We start from the raw sequence: 20,133 nt of genomic DNA, 5'->3' as shown, positions 1-20,133 counted from the left end.
AATCATCTGCTCCACCTCCTCCTTAGATGAGCCTTCCACTTCAGACATGCCGACACACACGTACCAACACCCCCACACACTCAGGGATATATCTATATGGAGACAGTTCCCCAATAAGGCCCTTTGGAGAGACAGAGAGAGAGTATGCCAGCACACACCCAGCGCCAACTGACACTGGAAAATAAACTCCCAGATAATAGCGCTTTTATATTAATCACTGTGTTAATACACTCACTGCGCCTTACAAGTGCCCCCCCTCCTCTTTTCAGCCCTGTGTCACCGTGTTCAGCAGGGGAGAGACCGGGGAGCCAGCTTCTCTGCAGATCTCTGTGGAGAAAATGGCACTGGTTAGTGCTGAGGGACCAAGCTCCGCCCCCTCCAGCGGCGGTCTTCGGTCCCGCTCAAAGTAACTCAAACTGGCGGGGGATTCAAAGAATTACTGCCTCCGCAGTGTCCAACCTTATAATGCCAGATAGAGAGGTTTTATTGCTGCCCAGGGCGCCCCCCCTGCACCCTGCACCCATCAGTGCCCGCTAGTGTGTGTAGTGTGTGGGAGCTGCGCGCTTACCTCAGTGAAGATCTGAAGTCTTCTGCCGCCTTGAAGTCTTCTTTTCTTCTTATACTCACCCGGCTTCTATCTTCCGGCTCTGCGAGGAGGACGGCGGCGCGGCTCTGGGACGAACAGCGAGGGGAGACCTGCTTTCCGACTCCCTCTGGAGCTAATGGTGTCCAGTAGCCTAAGAAGCAGAGCCTATCACTTAAGTAGGTCTGCTTCTCTCCCCTCAGTCCCACGATGCAGGGAGCCTGTTGCCAGCAGTGCTCCCTGAAAATAATAAAACCTAACAAAAGTCTTTATCAGAGAAACTCAGGAGAGCTCCCTGTAATGCACCCAGTCTCCTCTGGGCACAGGATCTAACTGAGGTCTGGAGGAGGGGCATAGAGGGAGGAGCCAGTGCATACCCATTTTAAAGTTCTTTATAGTGCCCATGTCTCCTGCGGAGCCCGTCTATACCCCATGCATGGTCCTTACGGAGTCCCCAGCATCCTCTAGGACGTAAGAGAAACCATGTGCACTGCAGGGGGGCAGATGTTACATGTACAGAGAGAGTTAGATTTTCAGTGCAGCCAGTATTTACTAGAGATGAGCGCCGGAAATTTTTCGGGTTTTGTGTTTTGGTTTTGGGTTCGGTTCCGCGGCCGTGTTTTGGGTTCGACCGCGTTTTGGCAAAACCTCACCGAATTTTTTTTGTCGGATTCGGGTGTGTTTTGGATTCGGGTGTTTTTTTCAAAAAACCCTAAAAAACAGCTTAAATCATAGAATTTGGGGGTAATTTTGATCCCAAAGTATTATTAACCTCAAAAAACATAATTTACACTCATTTTCAGCCTATTCTGAACACATCACACCTCACAATATTATTTTTAGTCCTAAAATTTGCACCGAGGTCGCTGTGTGAGTAAGATAAGCGACCCTAGTGGCCGACACAAACACCGGGCCCATCTAGGAGTGGCACTGCAGTGTCACGCAGGATGGCCCTTCCAAAAAACCCTCCCCAAACAGCACATGACGCAAAGAAAAAAAGAGGCGCAATGAGGTAGCTGACTGTGTGAGTAAGATTAGCGACCCTAGTGGCCGACACAAACACCGGGCACATCTAGGAGTGGCACTGCAGTGTCACGCAGGATGTCCCTTCCAAAAAACCCTCCCCAAACAGCACATGACGCAAAGAAAAAAAGAGGCGCAATGAGGTAGCTGACTGTGTGAGTAAGATTAGCGACCCTAGTGGCCGACACAAACACCGGGCCCATCTAGGAGTGGCACTGCAGTGTCACGCAGGATGTCCCTTCCAAAAAACCCTCCCCAAACAGCACATGACGCAAAGAAAAAAAGAGGCGCAATGAGGTAGCTGACTGTGTGAGTAAGATTAGCGACCCTAGTGGCCGACACAAACACCGGGCCCATCTAGGAGTGGCACTGCAGTGTCACGCAGGATGTCCCTTCCAAAAAACCCTCCCCAATCAGCACATGATGCAAAGAAAAAGAAAAGAAAAAAGAGGTGCAAGATGGAATTATCCTTGGGCCCTCCCACCCACCCTTATGTTGTATAAACAAAACAGGACATGCACACTTTAACCAACCCATCATTTCAGTGACAGGGTCTGCCACACGACTGTGACTGATATGACGGGTTGGTTTGGACCCCCCCCAAAAAAGAAGCAATTAATCTCTCCTTGCACAAACTGGCTCTACAGAGGCAAGATGTCCACCTCATCTTCACCCTCCGATATATCACCGTGTACATCCCCCTCCTCACAGATTATCAATTCGTCCCCACTGGAATCCACCATCTCAGCTCCCTGTGTACTTTGTGGAGGCAATTGCTGCTGGTCAATGTCTCCGCGGAGGAATTGATTATAATTCATTTTAATGAACATCATCTTCTCCACATTTTCTGGATGTAACCTCGTACGCCGATTGCTGACAAGGTGAGCGGCGGCACTAAACACTCTTTCGGAGTACACACTTGTGGGAGGGCAACTTAGGTAGAATAAAGCCAGTTTGTGCAAGGGCCTCCAAATTGCCTCTTTTTCCTGCCAGTATAAGTACGGACTGTGTGACGTGCCTACTTGGATGCGGTCACTCATATAATCCTCCACCATTCTATCAATGTTGAGAGAATCATATGCAGTGACAGTAGACGACATGTCCGTAATCGTTGTCAGGTCCTTCAGTCCGGACCAGATGTCAGCATCAGCAGTCGCTCCAGACTGCCCTGCATCACCGCCAGCGGGTGGGCTCGGAATTCTGAGCCTTTTCCTCGCACCCCCAGTTGCGGGAGAATGTGAAGGAGGAGATGTTGACAGGTCGCGTTCCGCTTGACTTGACAATTTTGTCACCAGCAGGTCTTTCAACCCCAGCAGACCTGTGTCTGCCGGAAAGAGAGATCCAAGGTAGGCTTTAAATCTAGGATCGAGCACGGTGGCCAAAATGTAGTGCTCTGATTTCAACAGATTGACCACCCGTGAATCCTTGTTAAGCGAATTAAGGGCTGCATCCACAAGTCCCACATGCCTAGCGGAATCGCTCCGTGTTAGCTCCTTCTTCAATGCCTCCAGCTTCTTCTGCAAAAGCCTGATGAGGGGAATGACCTGACTCAGGCTGGCAGTGTCTGAACTGACTTCACGTGTGGCAAGTTCAAAGGGCATCAGAACCTTGCACAACGTTGAAATCATTCTCCACTGCACTTGAGACAGGTGCATTCCATCTCCTATATCGTGCTCAATTGTATAGGCTTGAATGGCCTTTTGCTGCTCCTCCAACCTCTGAAGCATATAGAGGGTTGAATTCCACCTCGTTACCACTTCTTGCTTCAGATGATGGCAGGGCAGGTTCAGTAGTTTTTGGTGGTGCTCCAGTCTTCTGTACGTGGTGCCTGTACGCCGAAAGTGTCCCGCAATTTTTCTGGCCACCGACAGCATCTCTTGCACGCCCCTGTCGTTTTTTAAAAAATTCTGCACCACCAAATTCAAGGTATGTGCAAAACATGGGACGTGCTGGAATTTGCCCATATTTAATGCACACACAATATTGCTGGCGTTGTCCGATGCCACAAATCCACAGGAGAGTCCAATTGGGGTAAGCCATTCCGCGATGATCTTCCTCAGTTGCCGTAAGAGGTTTTCAGCTGTGTGCGTATTCTGGAAAGCGGTGATACAAAGCGTAGCCTGCCTAGGAAAGAGTTGGCGTTTGCGAGATGCTGCTACTGGTGCCGCCGCTGCTGTTCTTGCGGCGGGAGTCCATACATCTACCCAGTGGGCTGTCACAGTCATATAGTCCTGACCCTGCCCTGCTCCACTTGTCCACATGTCCGTGGTTAAGTGGACATTGGGTACAACTGCATTTTTTAGGACACTGGTGAGTCTTTTTCTGACGTCCGTGTACATTCTCGGTATCGCCTGCCTAGAGAAGTGGAACCTAGATGGTATTTGGTAACGGGGGCACACTGCCTCAATAAATTGTCTAGTTCCCTGTGAACTAACGGCGGATACCGGACGCACGTCTAACACCAACATAGTTGTCAAGGACTCAGTTATCCGCTTTGCAGTAGGATGACTGCTGTGATATTTCATCTTCCTCGCAAAGGACTGTTGAACAGTCAATTGCTTACTGGAAGTAGTACAAGTGGGCTTACGACTTCCCCTCTGGGATGACCATCGACTCCCAGCGGCAACAACAGCAGCGCCAGCAGCAGTAGGCGTTACACGCAAGGATGCATCGGAGGAATCCCAGGCAGGAAAGGACTCGTCAGACTTGCCAGTGACATGGCCTGCAGGACTATTGGCATTCCTGGGGAAGGAGGAAATTGACACTGAGGGAGTTGGTGGGGTGGTTTGCGTGAGCTTGGTTACAAGAGGAAGGGATTTACTGGTCAGTGGACTGCTTCCGCTGTCACCCAAAGTTTTTGAACTTGTCACTGACTTATTATGAATGCGCTGCAGGTGACGTATAAGGGAGGATGTTCCGAGGTGGTTAACGTCCTTACCCCTACTTATTACAGCTTGACAAAGGGAACACACGGCTTGACACCTGTTGTCCGCATTTCTGGTGAAATACCTCCACACCGAAGAGCTGATTTTTTTGGTATTTTCACCTGGCATGTCAACGGCCATATTCCTCCCACGGACAACAGGTGTCTCCCCGGGTGCCTGACTTAAACAAACCACCTCACCATCAGAATCCTCCTGGTCAATTTCCTCCCCAGCGCCAGCAACACCCATATCCTCCTCATCCTGGTGTACTTCAACACTGACATCTTCAATCTGACTATCAGGAACTGGACTGCGGGTGCTCCTTCCAGCACTTGCAGGGGGCATGCAAATAGTGGAAGGCGCATGCTCTTCACGTCCAGTGTTGGGAAGGTCAGGCATCGCAAACGACACAATTGGACTCTCCTTGTGGATTTGGGATTTCAAAGAACGCACAGTTCTTTGCGGTGCTTTTGCCAGCTTGAGTCTTTTCAGTTTTCTAGCGAGAGGCTGAGTGCTTCCATCCTCATGTGAAGCTGAACCACTAGCCATGAACATAGGCCAGGGCCTCAGCCGTTCCTTGCCACTCCGTGTGGTAAATGGCATATTGGCAAGTTTACGCTTCTCCTCCGACAATTTTATTTTAGGTTTTGGAGTCCTTTTTTTTCTGATATTTGGTGTTTTGGATTTGACATGCTCTGTACTATGACATTGGGCATCGGCCTTGGCAGACGACGTTGCTGGCATTTCATCGTCTCGGCCATGACTAGTGGCAGCAGCTTCAGCACGAGGTGGAAGTGGATCTTGATCTTTCCCTAATTTTGGAACCTCAACTTTTTTGTTCTCCATATTTTATAGGCAGAACTAAAAGGCACCTCAGGTAAACAATGGAGATGGATGGATTGGATACTAGTATACAATTATGGACGGACTGCCACGGTTAGGTGGTATAAAAAAACCACGGTTAGGTGGTATATATTATAATAATAATACAATTATGGATGGACGGACTGCCTGCCGACTGCCGACACAGAGGTAGCCACAGCCGTGAACTACCGCACTGTACACTGGTTGATAAAGAGATAGTAGTATACTCGTAACAACTAGTATGACACTATGACGACGGTATAAAGAATGGAAAAAAAACCACGGTTAGGTGGTATATATTATAATAATAATACAATTATGGATGGACGGACTGCCTGCCGACTGCCGACACAGAGGTAGCCACAGCCGTGAACTACCGCACTGTACACTGGTTGATAAAGAGATAGTAGTATACTCGTAACAACTAGTATGACACTATGACGACGGTATAAAGAATGAAAAAAAAACCACGGTTAGGTGGTATATATTATAATAATAATACAATTATGGATGGACGGACTGCCTGCCGACTGCCGACACAGAGGTAGCCACAGCCGTGAACTACCGCACTGTACACTGGTTGATAAAGAGATAGTAGTATACTCGTAACAACTAGTATGACACTATGACGACGGTATAAAGAATGAAAAAAAAACCACGGTTAGGTGGTATATATTATAATAATAATACAATTATGGATGGACGGACTGCCTGCCGACTGCCGACACAGAGGTAGCCACAGCCGTGAACTACCGCACTGTACACTGGTTGATAAAGAGATAGTAGTATACTCGTAACAATTAGGATGACACTATGACGGTATAAAGAATGAAAAAAAAAACCACGGTTAGGTGGTAGGTATATAATAATAAATAATACAATTCTGGTCGGACGGACTGCCTGCCGTGTGCCGACACAGAGGTAGCCACAGCCGTGAACTACCGCACTGTACACTGGTTGATAAAGAGATAGTAGTATACTCGTAACAATTAGGATGACACTATGACGGTATAAAGAATGAAAAAAAAAACCACGGTTAGGTGGTAGGTATATAATAATAAATAATACAATTCTGGTCGGACGGACTGCCTGCCGTGTGCCGACACAGAGGTAGCCACAGCCGTGAACTACCGCACTGTACACTGGTTGATAAAGAGATAGTAGTATACTCGTAACAATTAGGATGACACTATGACGGTATAAAGAATGAAAAAAAAACCACGGTTAGGTGGTAGGTATATAATAATAAATAATACAATTCTGGTCGGACGGACTGCCTGCCGTGTGCCGACACAGAGGTAGCCACAGCCGTGAACTACCGCACTGTACACTGGTTGATAAAGAGATAGTAGTATACTCGTAACAATTAGGATGACACTATGACGGTATAAAGAATGAAAAAAAAACCACGGTTAGGTGGTAGGTATATAATAATAAATAATACAATTCTGGTCGGACGGACTGCCTGCCGTGTGCCGACACAGAGGTAGCCACAGCCGTGAACTACCGCACTGTACACTGGTTGATAAAGAGATAGTAGTATACTCGTAACAATTAGGATGACACTATGACGGTATAAAGAATGAAAAAAAAAACCACGGTTAGGTGGTAGGTATATAATAATAAATAATACAATTCTGGTCGGACGGACTGCCTGCCGTGTGCCGACACAGAGGTAGCCACAGCCGTGAACTACCGCACTGTACACTGGTTGATAAAGAGATAGTAGTATACTCGTAACAATTAGGATGACACTATGACGGTATAAAGAATGAAAAAAAAAACCACGGTTAGGTGGTAGGTATATAATAATAAATAATACAATTCTGGTCGGACGGACTGCCTGCCGTGTGCCGACACAGAGGTAGCCACAGCCGTGAACTACCGCACTGTACACTGGTTGATAAAGAGATAGTAGTATACTCGTAACAATTAGGATGACACTATGACGGTATAAAGAATGAAAAAAAAACCACGGTTAGGTGGTAGGTATATAATAATAAATAATACAATTCTGGTCGGACGGACTGCCTGCCGTGTGCCGACACAGAGGTAGCCACAGCCGTGAACTACCGCACTGTACTGTGTCTGCTGCTAATATAGACTGGTTGATATTTAAAGAGATATTAGTAGTATACAACAATACTATACTGGTGGTCAGGCACTGGTCACCACTCCTGCAGCAAAAGTGTGCACTGTTAATTAATATAATTGTACTCCTGGCTCCTGCTAACAACCTGCAGTGCTCCCCAGTCTCCCCCACAATTAATTATAAGCTTTTAATTTATACATTGATGACTGTGCAGCACACTGGGCTGAGCTGAGTGCACACAGACTGAGTCACACTGTGTGACTGACTGTGCTGTGTATCGTTTTTTTTTTCAGGCAGAGAACGGATATAGCAGAGAGAAGTGAACGGATATATTATATTAAATAAAAGTTAACTAGCAACTGCACTGGTCACTGACTGTGGTAAACTAACTCTGTCTGCGACTCTGCACAATCTCTCTCTATCTAATCTATCTCTATTCTAATGGAGAGGACGCCAGACACGTCCTCTCCCTATCAATCTCAATGCACGAGTGAAAATGGCGGCGACGCGCGGCTCCTTATATAGAATCCGAGTCTCGCGATAGAATCCGAGCCTCGCGAGAATCCGACAGCGTCATGATGACGTTCGGGCGCGCTCGGGTTAACCGAGCAAGGCGGGAAGATCCGAGTCGCTCGGACCCGTGAAAAAAAACATGAAGTTCGGGCGGGTTCGGATTCCGAGGAACCGAACCCGCTCATCTCTAGTATTTACCCTGCACAGAACCAATATAAGCCACCCAAATCTAACTCTCTCTGCATATGTTACATCTGCCCCACCTGCATTGCACATGGTTTTGCCCATTAAAGATTTTGCTTTTGCGATCACCCCTGGATTAGGCCCACAATCATTAATATGGTTAATATCCCATTATATGCTGATGAAGTCACATTTCATCTCCACCTCACATGCATTAGGGTCATTGTGCAGAGAGATGGTGTCACAGAGTCACCTGGGTGGCGTTGTGTGGACGCCTTTTGCGCTGAAATCGCAAGACAGGTTATCACACGCCCGGCTTAGACGCTGTAGAAGATTTCTAAACGCTGCGTACAGCTAAAGTGTGAAAATCGCTTGTGTTATAGGGATGGGTTTTATCACACCCTGCAGGGGCAAATGCAGGATTTCTAGAGGAAGGTTTCCAAATGCATCATTGCTGAGGGGTGTCTCAACCCTAGTGCCCACAAACTGGGCATCTCCATGGTGATTCCGCCCTGAACGCTGATTGGTCGCGCTCCTCTCCAGTCTGTCAGAATCAGTGACTGTATGGCGCCGATTCAGCCACAGAGGTGGGGTGTCTAGGGGGCAGGAACTACTCCTCCCATTGGTGCACACCTAGTGGGTGTAGTGTCTCATGTGTGTAATATGACCATAGACAGTGGGTCAGGTCAGGCCATATGCTCCCTTACCTGTACAATGTTCCACACACAACACATACAACTCCACCTGCACAGCTCTGGAAAAATAGTTTCCATGTGGAGAGTGCAATACATGCTACTCGGCATTGCGGGGGCGTAGTGTCAGAAATGGGGGCGGGGACTGGGTGGCCGCGTGATGTCACACGTGGCCACTGCGACAGAGAAAATGGTGGCAGCCGGGCTGTGGAGGCAGGGTGGCTTCCATTAATGGCATTTGATTTGCAAGTGCATCACTGGCCGCCATTAGCATGCGATTCTAGCCAGTTGCAGTTTTGCCAATTTAGCAAAACTGCAACTGAAGCTGAATCAGGGTCAAACTCCATACTTAGGTTCCTACAGGGAGGCTTCAAATCCCTAACCAAGATGGCCGCCAACACTATTACTGTGCACGTACGGCACCATGTTGTCGCTGTGTTAGAGCGCCACAGGGGGAGATGGATGTCTTCCACTTAGCTCTAGAGAGACCTGCGTTTACCACCATTGCACACCACCATACCGCTACAGAGCCTGGAACCGCTTGTACCCTGCACCCTACCATATCCAGTCACTGGCTGGGGACCTACATGCTGCGCTCCAGACTGTGTATGCGTAACTGCGACTTCAGCTGTCACATCACACTGATACTAAATAAGCCATCTCACTGGTTGCCGGGCTGTTTGTTGTCATGGGGCATCCGCTGGTGTGTACCAACACTGTGCCCTGCCCCCTGTGCACACATATTCCAGCTGTTACTAGTGCAATGAGCCAAGTTATTTCTTGGAGCTAGACAGACAAGTGACTTTTCTCAAAATCCTCAGATGCTGGTGCGATGTCCAATGTACTCCAGACGGGGGATTTAGAGCAGGGCCTCCGCTACGTCAACTAGGAGATCACCTGACTAGTCATCAGTCATTATAACAGCATGTACAGTCCATCATCTGGCTACTGCGTAACTGAGCCAATATATACTCCAAGCAGGTGCAGGAACTTCTATGTGTCTTTACCTAGTCTGCTGCGATGTTCTACTAAGGAAACAGGATAGTCAAAACAGGGCCATGCCACAGTTCCTACACCACTGAGCCAACAGTTCCTACACCACTGAGCCAACAGCTCCTACACTACTGAGCCACAGCTCCTACACCACTGAGCCAACAGTTCCTACACAACTGAGCCAACAGCTCCTACACTACTGAGCCACAGCTCCTACACCACTGAGCCAACAGCTCCTACACCACTGAGCCAACAGTTCCTACATCACTGAGCCAACAGTTAATACACCACTGAGCCAACAGCTCCTACACCACTGAGCCAACAGTTCCTACACCACTGAGCCAACAGTTCCTACACCACTGAGCCAACAGCTACTACACTACTGAGCCACAGCTCCTACACCACTGAGCCAACAGTTCCTACACAACTGAGCCAACAGCTCCTACACTACTGAGCCACAGCTCCTACACCACTGAGCCAACAGCTCCTACACCACTGAGCCAACAGTTCCTACATCACTGAGCCAACAGTTAATACACCACTGAGCCAACAGCTCCTACACCACTGAGCCAACAGTTCCTACACCACTGAGCCAACAGTTCCTACACCACTGAGCCAACAGCTACTACACTACTGAGCCACAGCTCCTACACCACTGAGCCAACAGTTCCTACACAACTGAGCCAACAGCTCCTACACTACTGAGCCACAGCTCCTACACCACTGAGCCAACAGCTCCTACACCACTGAGCCAACAGTTCCTACATCACTGAGCCAACAGTTAATACACCACTGAGCCAACAGCTCCTACACCACTGAGCCAACAGTTCCTACACCACTGAGCCAACAGTTCCTACACCACTGAGCCACAGTTCCTACACCACTGAGCCAACAGTTCCTACACCACTGAGCCAACAGCTCCTACACTACTGAGCCACAGCTCCTACACCACTGAGCCAACAGTTCCTACACAACTGAGCCAACAGCTCCTACACTACTGAGCCACAGCTCCTACACCACTGAGCCAACAGCTCCTACACCACTGAGCCAACAGTTCCTACATCACTGAGCCAACAGTTAATACACCACTGAGCCAACAGCTCCTACACCACTGAGCCAACAGTTCCTACACCACTGAGCCAACAGTTCCTACACCACTGAGCCAACAGTTCCTACACCACTGAGCCACAGTTCCTACACCACTGAGCCAACAGTTCCTACACAACTGAGCCAACAGCTCCTACACTACTGAGCCACAGCTCCTACACCACTGAGCCAACAGCTCCTACACCACTGAGCCAACAGTTCCTACATCACTGAGCCAACAGTTAATACACCACTGAGCTAACAGCTCCTACACCACTGAGCCAACAGTTCCTACACCACTGAGCCAACAGTTCCTACACCACTGAGCCACAGTTCCTACACCACTGAGCCAACAGTTCCTACACCACTGAGCCAACAGCTCCTACACTACTGAGCCACAGCTCCTACACCACTGAGCCAACAGTTCCTACACAACTGAGCCAACAGCTCCTACACTACTGAGCCACAGCTCCTACACCACTGAGCCAACAGCTCCTACACCACTGAGCCGACAGTTCCTACATCACTGAGCAAACAGTTAATACACCACTGAGCCAACAGCTCCTACACCACTGAGCCAACAGTTCCTACACCACTGAGCCAACAGTTCCTACATCACTGAGCCAACAGTTCCTACACCACTGAGCCAACAGTTCCTACACCACTGAGGGAACAGCTCCTACACCACTGAGCCACAGCTCCTACCCCACTGAGCCAACAGCTCCTACACTACTGAGCCACAGCTCCCACACCGCTGAGCCACAGTTCCTACACCACTGAGCCAACAGCTCCTACACAACTGAGCCACAGCTCCTACACCACTGAGCCAACAGCTCCTACACCACTGAGCCACAGCTCCTACCCCACTGAGCCAACAGCTCCTACACCACTGAGCCAACAGCTCCTACACCACTGAGCCAACAGCTCCTACACTACTGAGCCACAGCTCCTACACCACTGAGCCAACAGTTCCTACACAACTGAGCCAACAGCTCCTACACTACTGAGCCACAGCTCCTACACCACTGAGCCAACAGTTCCTACACCACTGATCCACAGTTCCTACACCACTGAGCCAACAGCTCCTACACTACTGAGCCACAGCTCCTACACCACTGAGCCAACAGTTCCTACACAACTGAGCCAACAGCTCCTACACTACTGAGCCACAGCTCCTACACCACTGAGCCAACAGCTCCTACACCACTGAGCCAACAGTTCCTACATCACTGAGCCAACAGTTAATACACCACTGAGCCAACAGCTCCTACACCACTGAGCCAACAGTTCCTACACCACTGAGCCAACAGTTCCTACATCACTGAGCCAACAGTTCCTACACCACTGAGCCAACAGTTCCTACACCACTGAGCCAACAGTTCCTACACCACTGAGCCAACAGCTCCTACACAACTGAGCCAACAGCTCCTACACTACTGAGCCACAGCTCCTACACCACTGAGCCAACAGTTCCTACACAACTGAGCCAACAGCTCCTACACTACTGAGCCACAGCTCCTACACCACTGATCCAACAGCTCCTACACCACTGAGCCACAGCTCCTACCCCACTGAGCCAACAGCTCCTACACCACTGAGCCAACAGCTCCTACACCACTGAGGGAACAGTTCCTACACTACTGAGCCAACAGCTCCCACACCGCTGAGCCAACAGCTCCTACACCACTGAGCCACAGCTCCTACCCCACTGAGCCAACAGCTCCTACACCACTGAGCCAACAGCTCCTACACTACTGAGCCACAGCTCCTACACCACTGAGCCAACAGTTCCTACACAACTGAGCCAACAGCTCCTACACTACTGAGCCACAGCTCCTACACCACAGAGCCAACAGTTCCTACACCACTGAGCCACAGTTCCTACACCACTGAGCCAACAGCTCCTACACTACTGAGCCACAGCTCCTACACCACTGAGCCAACAGTTCCTACACAACTGAGCCAACAGCTCCTACACTACTGAGCCACAGCTCCTACACCACTGAGCCAACAGCTCCTACACCACTGAGCCAACAGTTCCTACATCACTGAGCCAACAGTTAATACACCACTGAGCCAACAGCTCCTACACCACTGAGCCAACAGTTCCTACACCACTGAGCCAACAGTTCCTACATCACTGAGCCAACAGTTCCTACACCACTGAGCCAACAGTTCCTACACCACTGAGCCAACAGTTCCTACACCACTGAGCCAACAGCTCCTACACAACTGAGCCAACAGCTCCTACACTACTGAGCCACAGCTCCTACACCACTGAGCCAACAGTTCCTACACAACTGAGCCAACAGCTCCTACACTACTGAGCCACAGCTCCTACACCACTGAGCCAACAGCTCCTACACCACTGAGCCACAGCTCCTACCCCACTGAGCCAACAGCTCCTACACCACTGAGCCAACAGCTCCTACACCACTGAGGGAACAGTTCCTACACTACTGAGCCAACAGCTCCCACACCGCTGAGCCAACAGCTCCTACACCACTGAGCCACAGCTCCTACCCCACTGAGCCAACAGCTCCTACACCACTGAGCCAACAGTTCCTACACCACTGAGGGAACAGCTCCTACACAACTGAGCCAACAGCTCCTATACTACTGAGCCACAGCTCCTACACCACTGAGCCAACAGGTCCTACACTACTGAGCCACAGCTCCCACACCGCTGAGCCAACAGCTCCCACACCACTGAGGGAACAGCTCCTACACAACTGAGCCAACAGCTCCTATGTCACTGAGCCAACAGCTCCTACCCCACTCAGCCACAGCTCCTACACCACTGAGCCGACAGTTCCTACATCACTGAGCCACAGCTCCTACACCACTGAGCCGACAGCTCCTACACAACTGAGCCAACAGCTCCTACACCACTGAGCCACAGCTCCCACACCGCTGAGCCAACAGCTCCTACACCACTGAGCCGACAGTTCCTACACCACTGAGGCAACAGCTCCTACACCGCTGAGCCAACAGCTCCTACACCACTGAGCCGACAGTTCCTACACCACTGAGCCAACAGTTCCTACACCGCTGAGCCAACAGCTCCTACACCACTGAGCCAACAGTTCCTACACCACTGAGGGAACAGCTCCTACACAACTGAGCCACAGCTCCTATGCCACTGAGCCAACAGCTCCTACCCCACTCAGCCACAGCTCCTACACCACTGAGCCGACAGTTCTTACACCACTGAGCCACAGCTCCTACACCACTGAGCCGACAGCTCCTACACAACTGAGCCAACAGCTCCTACACCACTGAGCCACAGCTCCCACACCACTGAGCCAACAGCTCCTACACCACTGAGCCGACAGTTCCTACACCACTGAGCCAACAGCTCCTACACCGCTGAGCCAACAGCTCCTACACCACTGAGCCGACAGTTCCTACACCACTGAGCCAACAGTTCCTACACCGCTGAGCCAACAGCTCCTACACCACTGAGCCAACAGTTCCTACACCACTGAGGGAACAGCTCCTACACAACTGAGCCACAGCTCCTACCCCACTGAGCCAACAGTTCCTACACCACTGAGGGAACAGCTCCTACACTACTGAGCCACAGCTCCCACACCGCTGAGCCAACAGCTCCTACACCACTGAGCCAACAGCTCCTACCCCACTGAGCCACAGCTCCTACCCCACTGAGCCAGATCCTGCTCTCAGTAAGTGGGTAGACTCTTCTCAGTACTGCTACTAATAACCTGAGCCCCTGTACCAGACACTGGACCTTCTGCCTAGTCAGCACTACCTGATCCAGCCTGTTGTAGAAGTCCATGTTGGCCGCACACAGGTATCTCCCCAGCAGGGTGGCATGGGTGGTAAAGATTGTAGCCACGGGTAGCTTCTGATACCGGCACAGTATTAGACCAGCTCCAGCCTGCCATTCGTGGAAATGAGCAATGACGTTCGGCTTGTCGTTGAATTGATTAGTCAGCTAAAAGAAACAAAAAAAATTATATTAATATAATAATCACCTAAGTGACACAAATCCTAATATATAAAGGCTGCATACACCGAATATTTACTGTTGAGCTTCAGACCCAACTAGCCAACCTTCAAGAGTCACTAGCACCCCCTGTGGGGTAATAGTCCAAAAACAATATTCCACATTTGCCTACATAACGAGATGTCAGATTCATTAATTTATTAATAACATATATTTATATAATGCTAGTTTACAACATTCTAATGGGTGTCACAGCCAAATTTCCCTGTCACTTTACTGTCACCTCTGACCCCGGTAATTGTGCAGAACAGTAGCGTAATGGCCGGTGCAGGAGAAACATAACACATGCCGGGGAGGGATTACAGTCTCCCCCTCTGGCGATGGTCTCCCCATATAGTTAGAGTGACTAGATGGGTCTGGTATATTGGCCAAGACCACAGCTGCCATTGATATTAATATGGACTACAATCAGCAGCGTTACCCCAGCAGAGGTGTATGTTAGCTTTCATGAACAGACCCCACAGTCCCTGACTAATCATGCTGAGGCCGGTGACATTCAGCCGTGGACAATCGGACCCTTCCCAGCTCTCAGCCAGCTGACAGAGTCCCCAACCCGGGAAATCATAGACATTTTTCCAAAAACATTACACATTCTATCTTGGAATGGATCATTTACTGTAGAGGGAGATGACCTGTAGCTGTTGTGGAACTACAAGTCTGAGCATGCATACTGGGTCAGACTGCCTATTTCTGGTCATTGATCCAAAAACAGCAGTGATAAAGTTACAGAGATGGGGGCACTGTGTGTGGGTCAGAATCCAGGTCTAGTGACCCGGCGTTACTTCCATAGTTGGTCCAAATATTGTATTTTCAAATGTTACATATAAAATGCAGATATCAGATATTGTGTACACTCAGAACTTGCCTCTTTCAGGAACCACGCTGTGAGCGACCCAAATAATAAGGCGTCATTGGCTTCCCGGTCTTGGAAAGGAATTCCCACGCTACACGCATCCCAAAATTCCCCTTTCCATCTGTCAAGGTTCCAAGCGGCGGAGCTGATGTCAAACAGAACAACGTAGGGATTGCCCTCTATCAGCCACCGACCAAAGTACACCTGGAACACAACCAGTAACAGGTGGAGGTACAATATGACAGGTGGACACAAACTGACTGACAGCAGACATGAGACAGGCGGACATACAGTATACTGACAGTCAGGAAAGGTATGAGACAAGCGGATACATACTGACAGGAGAAGGTGTGAGACAGGCGGACATATACTGACAGACAGGAGAAGGTGTGAGACAGGCGGACATATACTGACAGTCAGGAGAAGGTGTGAGACAGGAGGACATATACTGACAGTCAGGAGAAGGTGTGAGAGAGGTTGACATATACTGACAGTCAGGAGAAGGTGTGAGACGGGTGGACATATACTGACAGTCAGGAGAAGGTGTGAGAGAGGTTGACATATACTGACAGTCAGGAGAAGGTGTGAGACGGGTGGACATATACTGACAGTCAGGAGAAGGTATGAGACAGGTGGACATATACTGACAGACAGGAGAAGGTATGAGACAGGCGGACATATACTGACAGTCAGGAGAAGGCATGAGACAGGCGGACATATACTGACAGAAGAAGGTATGAGACAGGCGGACATATACTGACAGACAGGAGAAGGTGTGAGACAGGTTGACATATACTGACAGTCAGGAGAAGGTGTGATACAGGCGGACATATACTGACAGACAGGAGAAGGCATGAGACAGGCGGACATATACTGACAGAAGAAGGTATGAGACAGGCGGACATATACTGACAGACAGGAGAAGGTGTGAGACAGGTTGACATATACTGACAGTCAGGAGAAGGTGTGAGACAGGTGGACATATACTGACAGTCAGGAGAAGGTATGAGACAGGTGGACATATACTGACAGACAGGAGAAGGTATGAGACAGGCGGACATATACTGACAGTCAGGAGAAGGTGTGAGAGAGGTTGACATATACTGACAGTCAGGAGAAGGTGTGAGACAGGTGGACATATACTGACAGTCAGGAGAAGGTATGAGACAGGTGGACATATACTGACAGTCAGGAGAAGGTATGAGACAGGTGGACATATACTGACAGACAGGAGAAGGCATGAGACAGGCGGACATATACTGACAGACAGGAGAAGGCATGAGACAGGCGGACATATACTGACAGAAGAAGGTATGAGACAGGCGGACATATACTGACAGACAGGAGAAGGTGTGAGACAGGTTGACATATACTGACAGTCAGGAGAAGGTGTGAGACAGGTTGACATATACTGACAGTCAGGAGAAGGTGTGAGACAGGTTGACATATACTGACAGTCAGGAGAAGGTATGAGATAGGCGGACATATACTGACAGACAGGAGAAGGCATGAGACAGGCGGACATATACTGACAGAAGAAGGTATGAGACAGGCGGACATATACTGACAGTCAGGAGAAGGTGTGAGACAGGCGGACATATACTGACAGCCAGGAGAAGGTGTGAGACAGGTTGACATATACTGACAGTAAGGAGAAGGTGTGAGACAGGTGGACATATACTGACAGTCAGGAGAAGGTATGAGACAGGCGGACATATACTGACAGACAGGAGAAGGCATGAGACAGGCGGACATATACTGACAGAAGAAGGTATGAGACAGGCGGACATATACTGACAGACAGGAGAAGGTGTGAGACAGGCGGACATATACTGACAGTCAGGAGAAGGTGTGAGACCGGCGGACATATACTGACAGACAGGAGAAGGTGTGAGACAGGCGGACATATACTGACAGTCAGGAGAAGGTGTGAGACAGGCGGACATATACTGACAGTCAGGAGAAGGTGTGAGACAGGTTGACATATACTGACAGACAGGAGAAGGTATGAGACAGGCGGACATATACTGACAGACAGGAGAAGGCATGAGACAGGCGGACATATACTGACAGAAGAAGGTATGAGACAGGCGGACATATACTGACAGTCAGGAGAAGGTGTGAGACAGGCGGACATATACTGACAGTCAGGAGAAGGTGTGAGACAGGCGGACATATACTGACAATCAGGAGAAGGTGTGGGACAGGCGGACATATACTGACAGTCAGGAGAAGGTGTGAGACAGGCGGACATATACTGACAGTCAGGAGAAGGTGTGAGACAGGCGGACATATACTGACAGGAGAAGGTGTGAGACAGGTGGACATATACTGACAGTCAGGAGAAGGTGTGAGACAGGTGGACATATACTGACAGTCAGGAGAAGGTATGAGACAGGTGGACATATACTGACAGACAGGAGAAGGTATGAGACAGGCGGACATATACTGACAGACAGGAGAAGGCATGAGACAGGCGGACATATACTGACAGACAGGAGAAGGTATGAGACAGGCGGACATATACTGACAGTCAGGAGAAGGTGTGAGACAGGTGGACATATACTGACAGACAGGAGAAGGTATGAGACAGGCGGACATATACTGACAGTCAGGAGAAGGTGTGAGACAGGTGGACATATACTGACAGTCAGGAGAAGGCATGAGACAGGCGGACATATACTGACAGAGAGGAGAAGGTGTGAGACAGGTGGACATATGCTGACAGTCAGAAGAAGGTGTGAGACAGGCGAATATATACTGACAGTAGGAGAAGGTGTGAGACAGGCTGACATATACTGACAGTCAGGAGAAGGTATGAGACAGGTGGACATATACTGACAGACAGGAGAAGGTATGAGACAGGCGGACATATACTGACAGACAGGAGAAGGCATGAGACAGGCGGACATATACTGACAGAAGAAGGTATGAGACAGGCGGACATATACTGACAGTCAGGAGAAGGTGTGAGACAGGCGTACATATACTGACAGTCAGGAGAAGGTGTGAGACAGGTGGACATATACTGACAGTCAGGAGAAGGTATGAGACAGGTGGACATATACTGACAGACAGGAGAAGGTATGAGACAGGCGGACATATACTGACAGTCAGGAGAAGGCATGAGACAGGCGGACATATACTGACAGAAGAAGGTAGGAGACAGGCGGACATATACTGACAGTCAGAAGAAGGTGTGAGACAGGCGGACATATACTGACAGTCAGGAGAAGGTGTGAGACAGGCTGACATATACTGACAGGAGGTGTGAGACAGGAGGACATATACTGACAGGAGGTGTGAGACAGGAGGACATATACTGACAGGAGGTGTGAGACAGGAGGACATATACTGACAGGAGGTGTGAGACAGAAGGACATACTGACAGGAGGTGTGAGACAGGAGGACATATACTGACAGGAGGTGTGAGACAGGCTGACATATACTGACAGGAGGTGTGAGACAGGAGGACATATACTGACAGGAGGTGTGAGACAGGTGGACATATACTGACAGGAGGTGTGAGACAGGAGGACATATACTGACAGGAGGTGTGAGACAGGTGGACATATACTGACAGGAGGTGTGAGACAGGAGGACATATACTGACAGGAGGTGTGAGACAGGTGGACATATACTGACAGGAGGTGTGAGACAGGTGGACATATACTGACAGGAGGTGTGAGACAGGCGGACATATACTGACAGGAGGTGTGAGACAGGCTGACATATACTGACAGGAGGTGTGAGACAGGCGGACATATACTGACAGGAGGTGTGAGACAGGTGGACATATACTGACAGGAGGTGTGAGACAGGTGGACATATACTGACAGGAGGTGTGAGACAGGCGGACATATACTGACAGGAGGTGTGAGACAGGCTGACATATACTGACAGGAGGTGTGAGACAGGCGGACATATACTGACAGGAGGTGTGAGACAGGCGGACATATACTGACAGGAGGTGTGAGACAGGTGGACATATACTGACAGGAGGTGTGAGACAGGTGGACATATACTGTCATACAAAAATGGCAAATTGCTTAAATCAATGTATTAGTCCATTACAGGTGCTTGCCAGAGAGAGACTAATCTAGACAAGAACAAGCAACACAGAATTCTCCCAGCAGACTATAATGGACCAGTAAATGAGATTTACATTCTATATGATAGTAATCATATGCAGTTACATATATTTGCAAAGATCTGATTAAGCCCCCAGCCACTCCATGGCATCGCTACTATGGTGTTAATAGTACCCACTTTGGGTCATACATTTGTGAAGGAGCCG

At 49.4% G+C, this 20,133-nt stretch overlaps 1 protein-coding gene across 1 annotated transcript in view; it reads right to left on the bottom strand.

Annotated features, from left to right (window-relative positions):
• Positions 1 to 20,133, bottom strand: part of GYS2 (glycogen synthase 2) — a 109,559-nt gene that overhangs the window by 71,705 nt on the left and 17,721 nt on the right. Inside the window, exons 3-4 of the mRNA XM_063929398.1 lie at positions 15,849 to 16,040; positions 14,726 to 14,911 (exon numbers count right to left, since the gene is read on the bottom strand). Of these exons, the coding sequence (XP_063785468.1) occupies positions 14,726 to 14,911; positions 15,849 to 16,040 (378 nt within the window). The remainder of the gene's footprint in view (positions 1 to 14,725; positions 14,912 to 15,848; positions 16,041 to 20,133) is intronic.

The sequence above is a fragment of the Pseudophryne corroboree genome, chromosome 6 (assembly GCF_028390025.1).
Source record: "Pseudophryne corroboree isolate aPseCor3 chromosome 6, aPseCor3.hap2, whole genome shotgun sequence".
Lineage (NCBI taxonomy): Eukaryota > Metazoa > Chordata > Amphibia > Anura > Myobatrachidae > Pseudophryne > Pseudophryne corroboree.
This window is presented reverse-complemented; position numbering and strand designations above follow the sequence as displayed.